The sequence below is a fragment of the Anas acuta genome, chromosome 2, assembly GCF_963932015.1.
Source record: "Anas acuta chromosome 2, bAnaAcu1.1, whole genome shotgun sequence".
Taxonomy (NCBI): Eukaryota; Metazoa; Chordata; class Aves; order Anseriformes; family Anatidae; genus Anas; species Anas acuta.
This window is the reverse complement of record NC_088980.1, coordinates 146,643,717-146,663,717: the sequence shown is the minus strand read 5'-3', so window position 1 is coordinate 146,663,717 and position 20,001 is coordinate 146,643,717. Positions and strand designations below refer to the sequence as shown.

General features: G+C 41.1%; 1 protein-coding gene across 3 annotated transcripts in view; it reads left to right on the top strand.

Moving 5' to 3' along the window:
* The window catches only part of TMEM65 (transmembrane protein 65), a 33,372-nt gene extending 20,652 nt beyond the window's left edge, over positions 1-12,720 (top strand). For all 3 annotated transcript variants that reach the window (XM_068672611.1, XM_068672612.1, XM_068672613.1), the window contains 6 exons: positions 49-93; positions 2,189-2,256; positions 4,506-4,560; positions 5,771-5,813; positions 7,225-7,330; positions 9,251-12,720. In XM_068672611.1, coding sequence (XP_068528712.1) covers positions 49-93; positions 2,189-2,256; positions 4,506-4,560; positions 5,771-5,813; positions 7,225-7,330; positions 9,251-9,346 — 413 coding nt within the window. In that variant the 3' untranslated portion in view covers positions 9,347-12,720. The remainder of the gene's footprint in view (positions 1-48; positions 94-2,188; positions 2,257-4,505; positions 4,561-5,770; positions 5,814-7,224; positions 7,331-9,250) is intronic.
* Positions 12,721-20,001: the final 7,281 nt, after the last annotated feature.

Genomic DNA, 20,001 nt, shown 5'->3' with positions numbered 1-20,001 from the left:
AATTTGTGATAACTAGCTAACTTTCTCGTTTCATTTTGACTTCTCTAGAGAAGTTGGAGGTTGCGCCGCCATCTCCAGGACAACTGAAACATGGTAAAATAAGAATGTTTGCTGAATGTAGCTCGGTGCTGTGAAATCTTTGTGTTCGAGTTGCTTCGTCTTTCTCCTACAAGCATTGGTCTGTCCTCATCCCTGTACTGTGGAGTAGTGGAAAACCAAAGCAAGCACCTACAGTCACCCTGCCTTCTTTATTTCATAACACCTCAGCTGGTGAGAGAATGTGTGCCATTTAGTGAAAGTAGGACAGAAAGCCCAAACAAGGGAGCACTGCTCAAAGCCAGCAGCAAGCATTGTTCATCTTAGCCAAGCTGCATTGATGATGTAGTACTTTAGGGATTTTTTTTTTCTCTTTAAGCTTAAAACTAATGAATTCCTTCAAGTCACATATATTTTAAATAAACTCATAAGTGGGGTAAAAATGTAGAAAAATTGGAAGTAGAACCGTGATTTTCACGTTCTACCTTATCTTACAAGTCAAGGCGTTTTTACGGTTTCAAGCTCTGTCAGTGAGCAAGTACATTTATTTGAGTGTTCTCCTACTCTAGATATTTATACTTGTATTTTATTTTTTTCCCATGATCCCTGGACTTCTGTTTAATCCATGGATTCTAAAATTCTATCAACATCAGTAAGAATATGAGTCCCATATGTAGCTGTACAGTTAGGTACACATTTTGAAAGTTTTTGGTACCTATTTGTGCTTTTTTTTTTTTTGCTGTTAGTTTTTGGGGTTTTTGTCCTGCTATTTAAAAAAAAAAAAAGTTCACAGAATCACAAGTCCACACATTCTATGCTTTTAGTCTTTCATCTGTTCATTTAAGAAGGTATGTATGTTCTTAAAGTCAGTAAAGTCCAAACTTGTTACAATACCTAAGCATGAAACATCTTGTGTCACATGTGTTTTTTGTGATAATGGATTCATGGTGTTTTTAAGAGGTAAACCCAGAAGGGAGTCCTGCTGGTTTCTTTTCACCTGACTGTGAAGTTCATGCACTCTTCTCACTTCTCTCTTCCTATGTTTGCATCTCTGAAAGTTTGTAAAATGTGATTATTGATGCTATCTCAAATGGAGGAAAATAACTAGCATTTCCAATGTTAGTAAAAAAAAAAAAAAAAAGTGAAAAGAACTTATTTTCTAAGCTGTACTTTTAATCAAGTAGTCAGTCCTTGGTTCTGTATTTAGTCTTAGGACGCTAGCACCTTGAGACTCAGCTGGAGGCCACACTGTGCAAATTCAATCTCAACTCCATAGGAAGCTTATATAATAAGACTTGAGAGAGAAAATGGAGTGGCACAAAAAGGAGCAGTAGCACTGTGCTTGTTAGAAATTATTTAGACCAGGTTATTCTAAGATCCTGCAGTAGCAAATAGTTTAAAGTAGGATTTACTTGGAGTTTTGTGAATGAAGAAGAAAATGCATCAAACAAAAGATGGAACCTGATTTCGTAAAATTTTGAGGAGCTGCTTGAAGTCTAACTTGTCTTCAACATAGTGCCCAAACAGAATGCTGATACAGAAGTTTGGGCTGAATAGTGAGATAATGAGTGCTGCACGACACACTAGTGAAAGCCACCATTGTAAACTTTGCTGAAGGAGTTTTGATAAGAATTGGCTAGAGCCAGGCAATGCTCCTAAAATAAATCATATTTTTTTTTAGGAATGATTGAAGAAGGTGGACCTCTTGCACTGGGATAGAGAGGGAATTGCAGAAATTGAGGGCTTTAATTCAAGTGAGAGGATAATGCAAGGAGAGAGTTTGGCAGCCTTCAGCGATACTGCAATGTCAACTGGAAGGATTGTAAATAACATCAAAGTTTGTGCAGTGTTAAATATTTCTCTTATGCACTAGTAGATGTATGTGGCTTTCATCCAAACGTGTACAAGTGTTGGAAAAGAGTAAATCCATTCACCTGGTTCTTCACAAGACATTAGTAAGACTTATATAGCAAAGGGCTTACCAAACATGCCAGAAGTAAAAACAGGGCACTAAGCATAGTAATGGGAAGGGGATTTTCTGTATGTTAACTTTGCTTCTCTTAAAGGTAGAATTAAGTTCACATTTTGGTTGTTTGTGTGAAGTAGTAAACTCTTATAATTATTATCTTTTTTTGTTACTTATTTCTTTTAGTGTTCTTCCACAACGCATTGCCTTTTGTAGGGTTTGGATTTTTGGATAACGCAATTATGATTGCTGCGGTAAGTTCGTTATTTGATTCCTTGATCAAGCTGATGCAATTCATATTATTTATGTACTAACGATTAATATTACTTATGTACTAAATGAGTAAATGAGAGCTGCAGCAAGACTCCTCTCCCTCTGCATCAACTCACTAATTTCTGGTCTAATGTTTTCATTAGTTTCCATGTTCTGTTTAGACTTGCAGAACACAAACAAGTGTTACCTTCTCAGTCCGTTAGCATTTGCTACAATACTGGCCTTCAGAAGAGGCTTTTTTTCTCCTAATCTGTGCTGTAGGATACAAAATTATCAACTACATGATCATAGCTGTATTAACTAATTACAATGCAACACTGAATAGCTCTTGAGGCTGATGCTGATTGGTAGTCACATAGTGTGGCATCACTGAGTAACACCCTTTAAATATTTTCCTGTGCCTTTGGAAGATGAGATGGGCTGGTGGAACAGGAAGATGAATTGAGGCTGAAGAGACTGTTCCTTGGGTAGTATTGTCGTTGACAATGTAGTCTTAATTGTGGGATGATTCAGGTGGGAAGGGACCTCAGGAGCCTCCTTTTGGGGACCTTTTCAGGGTTTCTAGCCTAACATCCTGCTCAAAGCAGGGTCAGCTGAAAGGTTGGACCAATTCGTGGTTGTATCTTGTGGCATCTTGAAGATCTCCAATGGCAGAGACTGCACAACCTGTCTGGGCAGCCTTTTCCAATGCCTGAGTGTCCTCAGTGAGAAACCTTTTCCTGTCCTGCACATCATTCTGTGTCTAAATTGGAGAGACCAAATGGACCACGCGGTGGATAAGGAGTTGGCTGGGTGGTCACAGTCAGTGGTGGTCAACTGACTGCTGCTGAGTGGTGTTCCTCAGGAGTTGGCATTGGGACTGGTGCTGTTTATCATCTTTGACAGTGATTTGGGCAGTGGGATCGAGGGCACCCTCAGCAAAATTGCTGACGACACCAAGCTGAGTGTTATGATCGTGTTGGAGGGAAGGGATGCCATCCAGAGGCATGGATGGGCACAAGAGGTGGGCCTGCACGAACCTTGTGGACTTCAACGAGGCCAAGTGCAAGGTCCTGCATCTGGGCTGGGGCAGTCCCAAGCATGAATACAGGTGGCAGGTGGATAGAGAGCAGCCCTGTGGAGAAGGACTTGGTGGTGTTGATGGATGAAAAACTGAACGTAAGCTGGCAACCCAGAAAGCCAACTGTATCCTGGGCTGCATCAAAAGAGGAGTGACCAGCAGGTCAAGGAAAGCGATTCATCCACTCTACTCCATTCTGTGGAGACCCCAGCACAAGAAGGACACGGACCTGTTGGAGTGAGTCCAGAGGAGGCCACAAGAATTATCAAAGGGCTGGAGCATCTCTCCTACAAAGATAAACTGAGAGAGTTGGAGTTCTTCAGCCTGGAGAAGAGGAGGTTCCAGGGAGACCTTACAGTGGCCTTCCAGTACCTAAAGGGAGCCTGCAGGAAAGCTGGGGAGGGACTCTGTTAGGGAGCATAGAAATAGGACAAGGGAGACTGGTTTTCAACTAAAAGAGGGGAGATTTAGATTAGATATTGAGAAGAAATTCTTCACTCTGAGGGTGGTGAGGCCCTGGCACAGGCTGCCCAGAGAAGCTGTGGATGCCCCATCTCTGGAGGTGCTCAAGGCCAGGCTGGATGGGGCTTTGGGCAACCTGGGCTGGTGGGAGGTGTCCCTGCTCAGGCATGGGGGGTTGGAATTAAATGATCTTTAAGGTCTCTTCAAGTTCTGTGATTCTGTATCCAACTGGAACATCTCTTGTTCTGATTTGTGCTGCTCATCTCATCTTCCCTCCATACACTGCTGTTCTGCCTGCAATTCGGTGTGATTTTGTGTTTCTTCAAGTGAAAATACAAGGAGCTATGATACTACGTTTTATCTGTTTGCTCAGTGCTTCTCGAAGTTTGCTTTCAGAGCTGTGCACTACATTAAGAATTATACTTGGGAAAATGGTATGCAGAGAGAGGGATTACTGTTTTGTCCATTAGGTGGCCATTATGAGATAATATAAAACACTAAAATAGTATCTGAAGTAGATTCTTGTCATAGGAAGAGATGCGTATGCTGGGAATATGAGAGCTGTGCAGATCTAACAAGGAATGTCAATTTATCCTTTGAGTTTTAACATAAATGTCTTGAACAGTGAACAACGTCTTACCAGCTGAATTAGTATCATCTGTTTTAAATCCATAGCCATCAAATAACGAGGAAACTCTTATTTTTCAGGGAACCCAAATAGAATTGTCAATTGGAGTTATCCTAGGAATTTCAACCATGGCAGGCAAGTAATAAGGAAACGTAGTATGCATAGACTCATGTGACACATTCCTGTATTTTAGGCTGAAAATGAGCCATGGAGCTTGAAATGGCTCTCCTTTGGTCTTGCAGCAGCCTTTCATAATAAATAATCAGGGCCGTGTGCCGTTTGCAGAAATGGGATTTCAGTTCAAATGAGTTTTGAAATGCTTGTGTGATTTTTTTGTTTTGTTTTAATCTAAAAGTTCAAATCCTGGGTAACTTACAAAAGTTAGTTATTTGCATTTCTGAATGAACATGCTTTTAATTCCTCAGGACCTGATGTTTATAGTTCTATTTGCAAGCTGCTGTTTGCTTGCAGCACTGTGTGCAGATCAGTGTTTGATATCCCTTTATTGTGTCGTGCGGTGTTCTTGGTGGTTGCCCTGCCTCCGTGTGATGCCGTGCGAAGGCGCATGAAGAGCCCTGCTCCAGCACTGTGCCAGAACTCATAATCTCTGCTCAACTGCCTCAGTGCCTCTGCAGTGTGAGAGAAAAAAAAAAAATACTGCTCACGAGCACACCAACTTCAGGTGTAGCATTGCTTGTAGAGGAGAATTTGTAGAGCAGAACAAGTGAATCTTTTGGAAACTTGCAGCCCTCTGTTGCAGTGCAAGACAGACACAAGTTTATTTCAGTAAGACCTGCAGTGAAATCATATCTTAAGCATGTAACTTTTAAGTAATACGTATTTAATCACATGTAGTATTTATTCCTAAGCTGACACAAGTGTATGGAAATCATGCCTGCTTTTGAAACGTTTAACAGAGCTGCATGTACAAGTAACATCTCCTACTTCCAGTGCTTCTGTGCCCCTTTGGGCGCTGCAAGGCCTTTTTTGATGTCCAGTGCTAGCTGGATGAAACTCAGCTGTGTGTGGTCATTGTATAGTCTTACCTGAAAAGTTGTTACACCAATTCCCATGTTGTCATCTTGCATTTGTGAAGTTGTCCTGATATAGGTGGAGAAAAAAATTTACTTCCTGCTATTGTTTGTCCAGCTGCTATTATTCCAAGCTGTAATAAGGCCAGAAGATGAGCTCTAAATAAAAAAAATAATAATAATAATTCTAGTCTTCTATGTGACATACTGATAAGAGCAGGGTCCACAGCAGTGGGTGGTGGAGGTGCTCTTATTTTTGTATTTGTTATTAAAATAATAACCTTTCCTCTTCTCTTCCCTCTTTCCATTTCCAGCTGCTGCTCTGGGAAACCTTGTTTCAGATTTAGCTGGACTGGGGTATGTTTAAATTTGTTTTACGGGTTTATTTTTTGCTCCTTTGCAACCACTGGTGCTAGCAAACTGAAACACAAACACTCAACTTACTTTTTTCTCAGCTCTTGAATTGTCCTTCAGTAAACCATATGACTAGTAGTGTATTCTGTCCTTGAGGAGAAGTGGAGGTAGTGGGTTGTTCTTGTTGAGTTTAAAACTGCAACTCCATAGTTTTGAAACAGAGAATAACTGTTCTGCTGTTAAAATATTATATATTTAAGCTGTAAAATTGGAATTGGTATTTAACAAGATTCAATGTGTTCTGTAGGTACTGCTTGCTTATAAGGAAGTATTTGAATTTTTTGTCACAAAATGAGCTTATTGAAATGATGTGAGCTATGTGCATTAACGAGGCACTGAGTAGATCGTAACCTGAAAGCTTGGCTCTAAAGTCACTGAGCTGAAGCTCGAGGTGTGTTAAATGGCTTTGAACAGAAGTGAAAACATTCACATAAAAGATTCACATAAAAGAAACTCAATTTTGCTATCTCTATTCAAATGCCTCTTCAAGAAAAGCACATAACAGTGAATACAACGTTCCCCAGCCTCTGGAAGCGTAGAGGGCATATTGCAGGAGGGTTCATTTTATTCCTGTCTTGTGCAGTCCTGGGTGCTGCAGCAGTTCCTGGAAGCGTTTGCTCTCAGTCATTGTCAAATGGAGTGATGAACTATGGGGCCTTTCCTCTGACCCTGTATGGCTACTGCTGCAAGCAATTTGGAAAAATGTTTTTTTGGGGGGAAACTGTATATTGTTATGATATAGACTATGCCTCATCAGGTACTGGTATGCCCAGTTCTGGACACATTTCATTCTCAGATGTAAAATTAAATCTGAGGAAAAGGAAATACCTGTATGTCTAGGTGTACCTATCTGTTGCAAGTAAGTCAGTATTGACGTTTGAGCTATTATGTCAGATATAGACAGATATATCTGACTTTTTTTAAAGGTAATTTCTGAGTAGTTTCTAAAAATAAAAAATGTCCATTGCCTGTTTTTTCCCCATTGTTCCTCATTTTTTTTCCCCTGCAAATAACAATGCTTATTACTGAATAGTGCAGAATGTTTTCTCTGGTAAATTTTACTTACAAGCTGTTGTAAAATACAGTAACATCAAGGCCAGTCATGTCTTACCACAAACTTCTTCTGGAAAGATTGCGTGTTAAATCACTAAGAAAATTAGTTGATTTACATTGCAAAAGTGACTTCTGTGACTGTTAGAAGTCTGAATGCTTTCCCATGTTTACGTTTTGATGGCTTTAATCAGTATGGTGAAGGAAAAGCTATTCCTTGTAAGTTCAGTGCTTGAAATAGTTCGAAATCCTCACTAGAAGACACCTTTCAAATGCAAGATGATTTGTTCTTGTTTTCTTCCAGTCTCGCAGGTTATGTAGAAGCTTTAGCGTCACGACTGGGTCTGTCAATCCCTGATCTGACACCAAAACAAGCTGATATGTGGCAAACGCGTCTTAGTGCACACTTGGTGAGTATCCTGCAGGCACTGTTTGGGGGGGGAGCCTTTCTATTTGGACTAATATGTGATAAATAACAGAATCATTAAGGATGGAGAAGACCTCCAAGATCATCTGCTCCAACCATCACCCTACCACCAGTGTCACCCACTAAACCATGTCCCTAAGCGCCACGTCTAACCTTTCCTTGAACACCTCCAGGGACAGGGACTCCACCACCTCCCTGGGCAACCCGTCCCAGTGCCTGACTGCTCTTTCTGAGCAGAAATGTCTCCTCATTTCCAGCCTGAACCTCCCCTGGCACAACTTGAGGCCATTCCCTCTGCTCCTATCACTGGTTACCTGTGAGCAGAGGCCAACCCCCAGCTCCCCACAGCTTCCTTTCAGGCAGTTGCAGAGGGCAATGAAGTCTCCCCGAGTCTCCTCTTCTCCAGACTGAACAACCCCAGCTCCCTCAGCCGCTCCTCACAGGCCTTTTGCCACTCTTGCTTTTAAATATTTAATAACTACTAAAGTTCCAAACGCTTCCTAGAAAGCTTGGTTCAGAGCCCATGTAATGGAGCATCAGGAGACTGGATTGTTTCAGCTTTGGATGTTCTTTTGTATGCGACAAGCCATGAGTAGTAACTGGTAGCATGGACAATCTCTGCAGTGACTTCCTGTATGCTCTGCAGATACCTTGTTTGAACTCTGGCTGCTGTGGTAAGATAGTTTATTTGAAAGTTATGGCCCACAGCGTTACCCTTAGTTTTATCCCTTATACAATCCTCGTCAATCACTTTTTAGTTGTGTACCTCTACTGTATGTATTAGTTTCTAATAGTCTCTAATTAGCTTGGATATGAAATTAACTTTTATCTGAATAAACCTTATCTTTTGAATACTATTCACTGCCTGGGCTTACAGTAACTTCTATAGTTCTGGGACACTCACTTTGCAGGTGCATTTTCAGGTGTGTACTTCATGGGCATTCAAACATCTGAAGTAGTCCCACTTCAGCGATGACAGTGTTAGTTCGTTTTGATTATAGAAATGGATTGTAAGAAACTCAGTAAGGAAACAGAAATCTTTCATCTTGGGAGATTTAAGGGATGAAAAATAACACTTTCTCAAAAGTTAGGGAAAAAGTCTGCTTTTAGCAGTGATAGATCAAAGCACTGAGCAAGGAAGAACTGAAACATTGTCAGTGGGCTGCCCTCTAGTCTGTCCAACATACAAGGCTTCTCAGGGGAAGCTGATGAGTCTGAGACAAGTCTGTCATGCCATGGCAGTTAATTCACAGCACTTTGCTGTGAAAAGACTTCTGAGTGTCTTATTCTATATGCTAGCATTTTCTCGTTTCTTTTGATTATTTACCTGCTGCGAGGGGTTTCTCAATGCTATTCATTTACTGCTGGTGATATGCCTTTGGATGTTGCCTTTCTTACTTCTTTCCTCTCCCATTGACTTTTACATCTAGGTCAATTTGGGAAATCTTTTCAAATCTATCTATTTTTTATCTTCACCTCGTGCCTTTGCAAACCGTTAATGCTAGCAGGGAATTCCTCACTCCTGACCTTAATGATAATTCACATTGCCAGATTCAAGCAGATGCTTTTTCACAGTTACACCTTAATTGTTTGTCATTCTGTCTTCCTGGCCATCATACTAATCCTTTGGACCATGGTCTCCTTCCTCATTTACCGTGTGTGCACCTCTTCATGAGTCATTCTTCTCTTTATTCAGAATTGTCTTTTATCACAGCACAGGATTGCTAACCTCGCTGCTTACACATACTTCTCTCTCATAGACTGTTTCTAGTCTGCATGCTAAGGAAAATAAGGCTCCCAGCCAAAGCCTAGAACAGATTGTCTGTTTTCCTGGTTTTGTTGGTGCTACACACAAGTAACAACTGATCAGTGAGAAACTTATTTTTTTCCCCCCTTTCTCTAGGGTAAAGCTATTGGAGTGACCATTGGCTGCATTTTAGGAATGTTTCCTTTGTTGTTCTTTGGCGATGAGGAAGAAAAACTGGAAGAAAAAAAATAATCTTTTTACAAGACATATACAAATGTAAACTAATGTACCTCAATTATTCAATTATGCTGTCAATATTTAGGAATTAACAGACAGTAAAAATGTATAGACTTGGGAACAAAACCTTCAGCATGTCATTTTATGGAAACACTAATTTATTGTGGCTTTGTCGTGTTCAGTACTTCTTTTTATAAGATACCATTTAGCTTTTTATTTAATGTAATAAATTTTTGAAGTGTTTTCACTTACAGCAAATGGTGTTTACCACTTCCCCTTTTGACCTTACTCTTGAATGGATTATGACTCTAATAATCCACCATGGGTGACATTATCACTCTTGAGTTGCATATTGGTTGCTGAACAGTTGTAATTGCATGACAAAAATTTCATTGCTGTTCATCAGGTCCTTCAATGCAGATTATTCAGGCGATCAGTGATGAGTGATTTAAATCCCTTGCTTTGTGAAATGACTGGTTGCCCCCTCACCAGCTATGGTTTTGCACTGCCTCTAGATCAGATATTTCAGTGATCTATGTCAGTCTAGTTTGTATTTCTTTACAATTTGGTTTCTCTGAATTGTCTCCTGAGATGATCGTTTTAATGCCTTGACAAGGTAAGTGTTTCTCTTATAGCATCCGTACCAAGTGCATTTTTAGAGGTGGTTTTAACACCTTTTGTACCTCCATATTCACGTCTTTTTTTCTGCTTTGTAAGCAATATTTGAGAGTTCAGTTGAGATCTCCTTAAATTTATCTTCCTGAGCTTTCAGTGTGGTATTAAAGAATTCACACTTCCTATTCCAAAACCACAGTGTTTTTTAATTCTGTTTCACATAAAGTGTGAGTAGCTAATGGGATAGATGAGGCTGGGGAGCCCTTCAAGGTATGAATGAGTACTGGCATTGCAAGTTTGTGATGAGTGGCTCAACTGAAATAATAATACGTACTGTTAGTCTGGATTAGAGGACCTGATTTGCAGATTATAACTTCGTATTTAAGATTAAACCTTTGCTTTTTTTTTTTTTTTTTTTTTTTGCTGTGAGACAGTTCTTTAAAAAAGAAAAAGACTTGAGGCCTTTTTCCTTTTCTGCCTTTTATTTTTGCAGTCTTATCTGGTGTATTATAGATCTGACAGTGCAGTCACATGTAACTGTGCTTTTTTATATGGTCATGAATAAATAAATTATGATTACAACTATCAAATACTCATATTTTGGGATCCAACTTGCCAGGAACATAATGAATGCTAAACTGATAACTGTTGATTGCGAAGGAGGGTTTTTTTTTTTATCTGTTTGAATACCGTTTGGAAAAGACACTAAAAAGAAGCACAGCCAGGGCACTTTGAAAGCTTTGTCACTGGAATTGTTAGCACTTCTGAAACCTAGAAATAAATGGTTTGAAAGAAAAATAAAATCCCATGATTTTTATTCGCTATGGAAAGTCTTATTGTAACATACATATGTTATACGGAGCTTACTACTTATATCTTGGTTGTAAATCTGTTTCCATTTGTTGAGAAGCCCCTTAAACAGCAATACTGAATCTTTGACACCAACCTTTAATGAAAGTGACGGTGTTTTATATCTGTTTGTGAAAAGCAGACTCTGAAAGCTTGGAGTGAGTAGACCTAGTAGCATGTACTGTCCTTCATATGTTAAACCATGAGAATCCTAACCAGACTATAAAACTGAAAGAAGTTTCAGCTAGGCATGAACAGAAAATGTTTCTGCTTCCATTTTCATAGTGGGAAGCTTTTCTTTAAAAAAGCAAGAAAGCTCCTGCTAGAAAAACAATTCATTTCTCCAGTAGATTGTTGCTGGTTTACTGTATGTCAATAATCAGTGGGGTTTTTGTTGGTGGTTTGTTTTTGTTTTTTTGTCTTGGCCTTAAACTCTGACTTCTATCCCTCTGTACTTCTGTTTCTGGTACGTTTCTAGACAAAACTATGTATTTCCTACTTTTCATTGAAGTACACATTAAAACTATTTTGCATAGTTTTTTGTATGTTTTTCAGTAATTCCAACGCTGTTTCCCATTGCAATACTTCATTGGAATCTTGCAGCAGTGGCCATGCCTCTGTTCTTTGCCATGATGCAAACTGGAGCACTTTTCTCATGACTTTTTTGGAACTCATAGGAACAATCCGAAAGCTGTGTCAGCTGTTGTAGTAGCAACCTTTTTGTAATGACAATAGGAAAGACCATGTACTATTGTTGAATAGCTTGTGCATGTAAATTATATTTTGTTGCTGTATGTCAAATTACTGTACTGTAACCAGTGCTTTTAACAAAAAATAATGAACTAAGATCTCTTCAGAGAAATTCATCATGTCATCTTATCTGCTTAGCTGACCACAAAAATGTGGAGGGCAAGTGACACATGGTAAGAAATCTTGGGTTTTTCAGGCAGTTGGCTGATGTTTTAATCAAGAAGGTGATGGTTTGGGTATTTGACAAATGTGAAGAAATAACTCATGATTTGAGAAGAACAGTGGCTCTGCTGGAGGCTGAGAGAAAGTGCTTGATGGGGCCAAGGTGTCCCCTGGAATACAGTAAGGGCAATTTGCTTTGCCTGTGGGATCCACTTCTGTGTGGATTGCTTTATATGGAGTGGAAGATTTGTGCCTGATCCATACAGTGTCCCTTGACAAGAAGGGTGTTGTTTTTTTTTTCTGGTGTATGTGGTTGAAAGTAGTCCCTGATGCTCTGATTGCAATCTTGAAAACATGTAATTGAAAAGACAGAGCACTATTAAAATTGTTCTTTGTTTTCTGTCGTTGTTTTCTCCCTCCTCAATAAAAGGAAAAACAAACACTACCAGGCTTATTGAGCGGCTTCAGTATTGCTCCATTTCTTATTCCATCAAGTTTATCCCATGCTAACAGGAAATGTTGTTGTTTAAGAGCTGGTAGACCTGAAGTAGTGTTTATTTTAAAATGCTGTTTTTTATTGTACCTTAAAACATGAATGTATTTTTGGACTGTATGTTAACCCTAGGGACAAAGAACAAGCATCTGGTGATGTGGTTGCCCAAATCTACTCGCCAATGTTTTTCTCATTCATGTACTTTTACATAAATTATTTGAATTCGGAAAATGTATTTTGTATTGTCTTCAAATTGTCAAAATTTCTGTAAAGTTTTGTACTACAGCAAAGCTGTTCTGTGTTTGTTTATTTACTAGACCAGTTGCTGGAGGGGTGATGTTAATAACACCCTGTGGGTATTTGGTCGCAGTTAACAAAACAAGAATTCATTATTTAAGTTACAAATGAGGGTTGCTTTGTCACTTAGAGAGGGGACAACCAGCGTGGAGTAGTTCAGTCTGTTCTCTTCCTGTTCAGAAGAGAATGATATAAGTGATTAAAATGTTTTCATGGCAAACTAGCAGTGTGTGTGGTTAATAGTAGTCAGAAGTCCACTTGCACATGAATTTCTGTAATAACTGGGTTTTGTATGCAAACAAAAATATTAAGGGAATAGCTGGAGCTAATCTAGCTTGCAGTTAATACTCTCATAACACAAATTCAAATTCCTATTTGAAAGTCTGTCTTTAGTGCTTGTTGAGGCTTTCAACCCTTGCCTTGATGTTCAGGACCCTCGGCGGCTGAAGTGGTGCTGCAAAATAGTACTGGGGGGAATAGGGAGGGTTTGGGGTAAGCTTAAACTTAAAAGCAGAGAGAAATGCAGAAGGGTTTGCTTACTTTCGGAAGACAACTGATCCTGTTTAAAACAAACCTCACCTTCTAGACTTCTTCCCCCCAAGTGGATGCTGTCACAGGATTTGAGCAAGGATTTGAACTGGCTTAAATAATGCTGCGACTATGAATGCTGCTCCACAGTCTCACGAGTTGCTCCTTCTGTCTGTGGATGCTGTGGTCACTAAAAGTCTCCTGCAGGGATGTGGCGTTCCTGTGTACATGACTTCTACCAAGTGTATGTTCATAGGTAATGCCTAAGATGCTGCCAAGTGCAACAACACCAGCTGATTCCCCTGTCTGGGCTATCTTTTTGCAGTAATAAAATGCATTACAGGAAAAGAAATAGGTGCAGTGAGGTTTGACCCAACCCCGTGCAGCTTGTACACCGTTGCTGGTGAGCTCTATAGGTGGTGTGAAGGTGAGTCCCGAGGGCCTTCATGATGACATTCCTGTCCGTACCCTGCTGATTCCTGTGTCACTGAGCACGGTAGTTGGTAACACTGTGTAATGGTTACTGATGTAAAGCTTCCAGTTGTTTGGTGCCAACATCAGCACTGGTAAATGGCCAGAACAGAGGGGTTCTTTATACGTCACATTGGCTTCCTGGAACCTTCCGATGTCAGATTTGGGGGTGAAATGAGTAACAAATGCTATTGTACGTCCATATTATTGCTATCATCAAAAAGCTGTACTGATACAGGGAAGAAAAAAAAAAAAGAAAAAGATTGCTTTCTATCTGGCCTTTTCCTTGCAGTAATCATGAATAATTTGGAAGATGAAATGAGTGTTTCAGTCTGGTAAATGTCTGTATTCTCATATGAAATGAACACGTTGAAAGTCTTGACCTTTACTGTTGTTGCAGAATAGATTATAGTCTGCCCCTTCATAAGTTACAAGAATAAAAGCATTCCTTGTTTGACTGGGCAAGTCGTCTAGAAATAATTCTGGCATCTGGAAAGGATAGTGTCCCCCTTTCCTACCCTCATCCTAATTTTTCTCTTACATGTCGCATAGAATATAGTCCAGTGGATAACTTACCCAAATGTAGAGGCAGCTCTTACTCATGTTGGACTCTTAATGTCTGTTCAGCAAATCGCTTCCTTTTGTAGACTGTCTTCTGTGGATGAATCTGGCTCTCCGTAACCTTCTAGTTAGTGTATGTTGTGAGGAGAATCAATAGGCAGATGTTTTCAGAAATAAATTTAATTACGAGTGCACAGATCTCAAGCTGCCTGATGATTATTTTCTACAAGTGAAACCTAAATCAACCAGCTAGAGCCTATTCCCAATGCCAGCCACTGAAAGATGCACGAAGAACACAATTGCTATTGTCTCTTGTTGCTGTGCTGCAACAGTTCATATCTCCAGCATTTTCCCCCTCCCAAATTCTTGATGTTTTGTATCTTAGAGTGGTTGGTAATGGTGGTTAAAATGAATGGGATTCCTCAATTCAATCCTGGAGACTTCAGCTTGAAGCTTGGATGTGCCCTTGGTCAACGGCACTGCCAGCAGTCTCAAGAACGTTGTCAAGATCTGCTCCTGTTCCAGGCTTGAAACGGCTCCACCTGAAGAGTTAACTTTCAAGTGAATTCAAAGCTGGTTACTATTAGGTGAATGCCTGTCCTTAAGAAGTGAGAATGTTCTTCATGTTCAAAGTACGGTTTTAAGGATTTAGTACTAATTTCTCTGAAGGTGCGTGTGGCATCTTTCTTCATCCATCCCTGGAAGCGAAGGAACAATGCTACGTGGTTTCATCTTTGAAGAGAAATGCAGATAGATAGGCAGTAAGCATCTCCTGTAACTATCAGGCTGAAATTCCCTGTTTCAGGCTCTTTTTCCTGGGGCTTTATGACTGGTAAAGACAGTTACTGCTGCAGGAGAGGCTGGGATCGTTACTGTGGATGTGTGCAGAGATGTAAGTTACTGTGAAATGTTCCTGTTTGAAATTATTTGGGATTTTAAACCTGATGCGTTTTCTTTCTGTTGTTCTGTTTTCTTGATACTGTGCTTATCGGTGTGGCTCACTTACATCTCTGATCGATTATAAAAAGAATTTTGTTTTTGCCTAGAGTGTGTAAGCCCTTGCAAAACCTTACTGTCCGCCAATAAAGAGATTCTTTTCCAGGGGGTCATGAAGGGTGCTGAATGGGACCACCCAGCATATCCTAAGACTGATTTGCTGCAGGAGAGCTACAGCTGCTGCTCCCCGTGGGAAGATGCTGCCACCGAGCAGAGCGGTGGTGCGGTAACGTGGAGTGTGATCTTGTCTCCTCACAGCATTGCTGCTCGGGTTTGGAGGGACGATCTGCTTGCACAGTGTGGCTCCCCTCTCTTTTCGCTGAAGACGGCTCAGCTGTTACATCCTCGTGGGGACAAAGAGCAAGTGGAGGAGAATGGCACTCTGTCGGGTCATTTTCCGTATGTGGGATCATGTAGAGGATCGATTAAAAAGGAAAAACATCAGTTTGCATGCATGCTACTTCCCTGCTGTTATCTCTGCCTCAGAGAGCTTTTAACCTGCTGGGAGAATGGAAGAAAGAGCTGATGAAGCTTCTCTCCCCTAGTGTGGCTTTCCTGTCCGTCTCAGCTATTGAGCTGCCACTAATCCATCCACAGGTGACAGTCAAAAGAGAAATTAAATGAGATGCTTGCTTCTGGGCACAGGAGGCCTTGCATAGGAAGAGGAGGAGGATTACAGGTGTTTATCTTTGCCACACAACTGCCTAGTTATCAAAGGCCGCATCACAACCTAGTTAGATCTCAGAAAGGAAAACAACGTCTTTTTGTGAGGTTCCAGCACAGGCTTTGATGCAGCTCTGCGAGCGTCTTTGTCTCTGCCTCCTGCCTGGTTTCCCCTGAGCAGTGCCTGCCCCACTTCTTGGATTAACACCATTCTCCTTCCACCTGGTTTTCGACATGAGAGCACCAAAATGTAGCAGGTGGTGCAGGGCTGGGAGAGGCTGTGACTGGAGCTCGTGCTTGGGGGTCAATATGTTGAGTGGTGATGCTGTTAATGAGAAGCAATTAAATCTTGACTTGTGGTCCTCTCTGTTTGCGTTGTAAAGGCAGCCAGAAAGTGGGATAGGAAACCTGGGGAAAGGAGTGATTCTATTGGCTCCCATTACTTTATGCCAAGGGTTGTTTTTACTGGCAGGCAGAGGAGCACGACAGTTGCTCACTTAAATATTAAAAATTTGGCCTCTGGACCAAAAAATAAAATGATCGTATTAACCCTTACTATATTCCAATATTCTCTAAGCCATGGTGACAATTTGGAGTGTGGTGTCGTTTCAGGACCAACTTTTTCCCAAAGCTTGCAAAAACTGATAGATCTCCCTGGCCCGCATCCTCTGCTTTTGACCCCTGAAATTGTTAGTTGTGAATTAGATTGTACGTGAGGTTGGGTTTATTTCAAAGTGAAATAACCAGCTCACAGCATGAAAACCCTTCTTTGTTGTAAGGAAAGCCTGCAACTTTAATTGCAATTGGAGTGGTTCAGTAGCAAGGGGAATGACAGGGAAACAAATGCCTTCTTTTGACACTTTCCAGCAGGGAAGGGCTCCTCCTTCCTGGCCAATGGTGTTCTGTGGCACTCGACGTGGGCAGCAAATTACGAGCTTTTGTTGTCATTTCAGCTGCCGTGACAGATGATGCAAGCGCCACGTGTCACACAGCAGCAGGGCTCTCCATTGCAAATGACTTTGCCTGAAAAATGTGGAAGTATTTCCTTGGTCAGTGTGAGCTGTGGCTGACATGGGTCGTAGAAGCATGTTTGTAACTCAGATGTTAAATGCTGGCAGCTTGATGCTGCTGGAAGTCGGGATAAGGCAGGCCAAGGGAAGGCCAGCAGTGTGAGCTTGCAAGTAGCAAACAGTTACTGGTGAAATCATGAAAAATTGTGGCCTCTGGAAAAATGTCGATTTGTGTGAGTATTCTGCAAGCTGCCCCCTCTCAGCGCTGGGTTCAGTGTGGGGCACCACGTTCAGAGAACCATTGAAGAACAGAATTGGAAAGGAAGTGAAATCAGAAAGGAAGTGAACTTTTCTAGAGAAATACAACTTATTGATTTCATTAAAATAGCTGAAAAATGTGACAGCAGCACTATCTCACTCTAAACCAGTATCTTCCATTCTGGCAGTCCCACTGCTCATTACAAAACCAGAAGATTTCTGAGTCCCCTCTGATGAAAACCACTTTGGCGTGGGTCCAGTATTGACGTGACTGATTTAAACTGAGTCACAGTAAACAGAAATGATCAATTTTGCATGTATTTGTTTCTTAATCCTTTTATTTTCCAGTTCAGGAAATGAGGATGCTTCCCATATGTGATGTTGGAGCAAGAGTTGGAGTTTCTGTTTCATGCTTGTCATTTAATGCTGAAAATAATAGAGTCTATTTTTTGTTCCTAGATGATCAAGTAACGCTCAGCATATTTTAAAACTGCTATCACATTGTTCCTAGCTGGATGAATGCTGTTAACACGCTGTTGTGTAAACAAAGAGCCTTTTTTCTCTCTGAATCCAAAATAGGAGAGGTTGTCAAAATGCAGTCGTTTCCCCCTTAATGGTAGTCTGCGTTTCATGTGGATTAGATGCTGACAGTTATTAGCACTCTTCTTCGTGTTTTAGCTCTCTTCATAAAAGACTTTTCCAGTCAGGATGGGAGGTGCAATGGTAGCCACTTGTTTGCTGTGCAGGTACCATGCTGGCTTTATAGTTTTGCTTGCTTCCTCTCTGGACAAAACTTGCAGCCTTCTGTAGCTTCCTGTTACAGCCCTGATTTTATGTCTGGCTTGGTGCTGCAGCCCCAAATGTTGCAGGAGAAATTTCTTCATCTAATACACTGCCAAAATAAGCTGGACTGCATCACCAATTCATGCAGATCAGGGTAAAAATGTTTTGACAAAAGCCCTTTAAACACTTCTCCAGCGTATGCTGTGACTCACACACGCTTGTGATCTGGTCTGGTTGAGTAATGAATCCTTGTTTCAGTTCCTGTAGTGTTGTGGCTTTTTTTAAAGAAGGATTTAGGAACTCATCTGATGCAGCTGTCTCAGGCAGTAGCTGGGGACCGATGCCCACGTGCAGCCCACAAACCAGGGTGTGCCCGCAGAGGATGCGCCATCCCCGTGTCACACCAGTGCCCTGACAGCTCTGACACATTCAGGTGAAGGTGAGAGCAAAGTCCCATGGCCAGCAGAGTCCCTCGTGGGGCAGCTCCCGTGTTTTGTGCATGTGAAAGCATAGACCAGAGGGCACGGGCAAAGGCTGTGAGCCTCAAAGTCACTCGGTGCATCTCCCTGAGAACAGACGGGCATTGCCAGGAGTGCTGTATTTTTAGACCACTGTTGATGAAGTTTCTCAATGAATAGCATCCTCCCTGTCAATAAAACATATAAAATTAAGTGCTACTGAAAATGCCTCAGTCTGAAGCGTTTGACTTCCCGCTGAGCTGAGCCAATTCTCAGCTGTCACTGGGGAGCTGGTTTCCTAAGAGCGGCACCTGCCAGAAAATGGGTATAACTCCTACTGTCATACCAAAAGGCACAGGGAAACTGAGTAACTGCATGTGCTGCCAGGAAGCTCCTGTTCAAGAAAGGACAGGCCCTCGTCTGCTGCCATACCATGGTTTGTACCCTCTGATTTTGTCGGCCACCACCTCTGACTCAGGACGCATTGTGGGTTTTGCATGTTTTATCTCACATCCTCATCTAATCTCCTTCTGGGTAAACTGCTGGGGCCTTCCGTTTGGTAAGGAGGCGATCGCTCGTACTGCTGCGGATTTTAAGAGAATGCAGAGTGAGCCGTGGTGGCACAGGGGGGTAGGTTCAAAGGCAGGAGAGCTTCTGCGCTTTCTCAACATGCTATTCTGTTTGCATGAATGCTGTAGAGATGTATAAATGTTAGCAAAAGGAAAGAAAAACCCAACAACTGCTAGCTGTTGGTGCTGCTGTCTGTGGATGACTTCTGGCTACATCTGGCAGCCTCGTGTCCCGGATGTTGTAGGTGTCTCGATTCTGTAGTTTTGCAAATTGTAATCTTCAGCTTTGATACATATTGCTTTCAAGAGCTTTTTTTTTTTTTTTTTTTTTTTTCCCCCTAACCTTCGTTTTTAACTGTTCTTCAGTTCACTGCTTTGAGTTAGTGCTCTGCTGTGTCATATTAAGTAACTCCTTCCCACATTTACTGTATGCATAGTGAAAAATATTTATATATTACAAAGAAATCCCTTCTTTTACCCACTCTTACTTACTATGGGAACACATCTCTTCTGTCAGTCCTACCAGTCCTCTAGTCCCAGGTAATGCACGTAAATAAGCTGCATTTACCTGTGCTTGTAGCCCCAGTGCTGAGTATTTCAAGGATTGCCACAAGATAGCTGTAACGAGTAGGGAATTTTTCTGCTTTTACTTTTCCTTCCTTCTGATATTGCTGTCTGCAGTGAAACTTGTTCAGCCATCCTCAGTGCACAAAGCCAATGATCTTCATTGTCCCTCACCCCTGAGCTGCCAACCCTGCTGGCTTCTAACACTATAACTGGTTGTTTCCAATTTTGGCTACGTGTGCAATTAGATTTCAGCTTGTATAAAAAGGGTTCATTTCCTCCTAACTTTTTTGAATCGTTCTTACAGTACCCTGTTACTGGCGAAGTGTTAGCAGCAGTTGAGGGAAAAGGATTTTTTTTTCTTAACACTAATATTTTGCTTTCTGTTTTCAAAATGCCAGCTATGTCAAAATGGCATTATTCTTGGCACATGAAAGAAAGAATTACAGACCGCCCCTGTAAAGATCACCATCAATATTTTTAGTGTTTTCTCCACAATCTGTTTTCTCTTTTCCAGCATTATTTGCATCATTTTCAAAATCTCTTGAATGTTTAAACCACGAGAGGAAACATTCTGATTTTGCTGACCTTAAGAAGCAGCAAATCAGTTTCTAGAAGCTGGCAGCTTTGCCACTTAATATCG